Source organism: Microtus ochrogaster, chromosome 15 (assembly GCF_000317375.1).
Source record: "Microtus ochrogaster isolate Prairie Vole_2 chromosome 15, MicOch1.0, whole genome shotgun sequence".
Classification (NCBI taxonomy): Eukaryota; Metazoa; Chordata; class Mammalia; order Rodentia; family Cricetidae; genus Microtus; species Microtus ochrogaster.
Window position 1 is genome coordinate 28010427 of NC_022017.1, and position 689 is coordinate 28011115.

At 61.5% G+C, this 689-nt stretch overlaps 1 protein-coding gene across 1 annotated transcript in view; it reads left to right on the forward strand.

Moving 5' to 3' along the window:
- Nucleotides 1-689, forward strand: part of Rrp7a (ribosomal RNA processing 7 homolog A) — a 55549-nt gene continuing 54860 nt past the window's right edge. Inside the window, exons 1-2 of the mRNA XM_005354450.2 lie at nucleotides 1-88; nucleotides 476-618. Coding sequence (XP_005354507.1) covers nucleotides 16-88; nucleotides 476-618 — 216 coding nt within the window. The 5' untranslated portion in view covers nucleotides 1-15. The remainder of the gene's footprint in view (nucleotides 89-475; nucleotides 619-689) is intronic.

Here is a 689-nt window from a genome sequence, read left to right on the forward strand (position 1 = left end):
TTCCGGGTCCGCAAGATGGTGGCCCGCAAGAAGAAAGCCAGAGCGGCTGGCCACGAGGGGAGCATACCCAGCCCACCAGGTTATTCAGGTGAGCAGCTGAGGGTCGGGGACTGACCTCTTCGCAGGGAGGTGGCCTGCGGGTGGCGAAGGCCACAGCAGCTCCTCAGGTGTCGGGGCGCAGGAGCCCGCCGCGCCGGCTCTGGCCGCTGACTCCGCGAGAGAGGCCTTGGGAGCGCTTCCTCCAGGTCGCTCCCAGCGTCCAGCTTCAGCCGCTGGAGTCTGTCATCGCTGACCTGCTCGTGTCTGCATCTTCAACAAGCGCTCCCTGAGTGTGGTGGCTGCTGCTGTTTCCCCGACCCCAAGGAAAACATTGTCCCTGGCTCCCGGGGGTGGGAACGGGACACAGAAAGGAACTTGCGTGACAGTGGCTCTAGCCTCAACTCAGGGTACCCCGAACTCTCTCCTGCACTCGTAGCTGTTCCAGTCAAGTTCTCAGAGAAGCAACAGGCTTCTCATTACCTGTACGTGAGACAGCACAGAGTTCGCCAAGACACCCAGTCCACGTGGCCTGCCAATAGGACCCTTTTTATCCTCAACGTGCCTCCGTACTGCACGAAGGTAGGCGTCTGTCGGGGGACCAGTGGGTTCTGAATGGGGGCTTGCCATGGGCCCTACAAAATTCTGGCGGT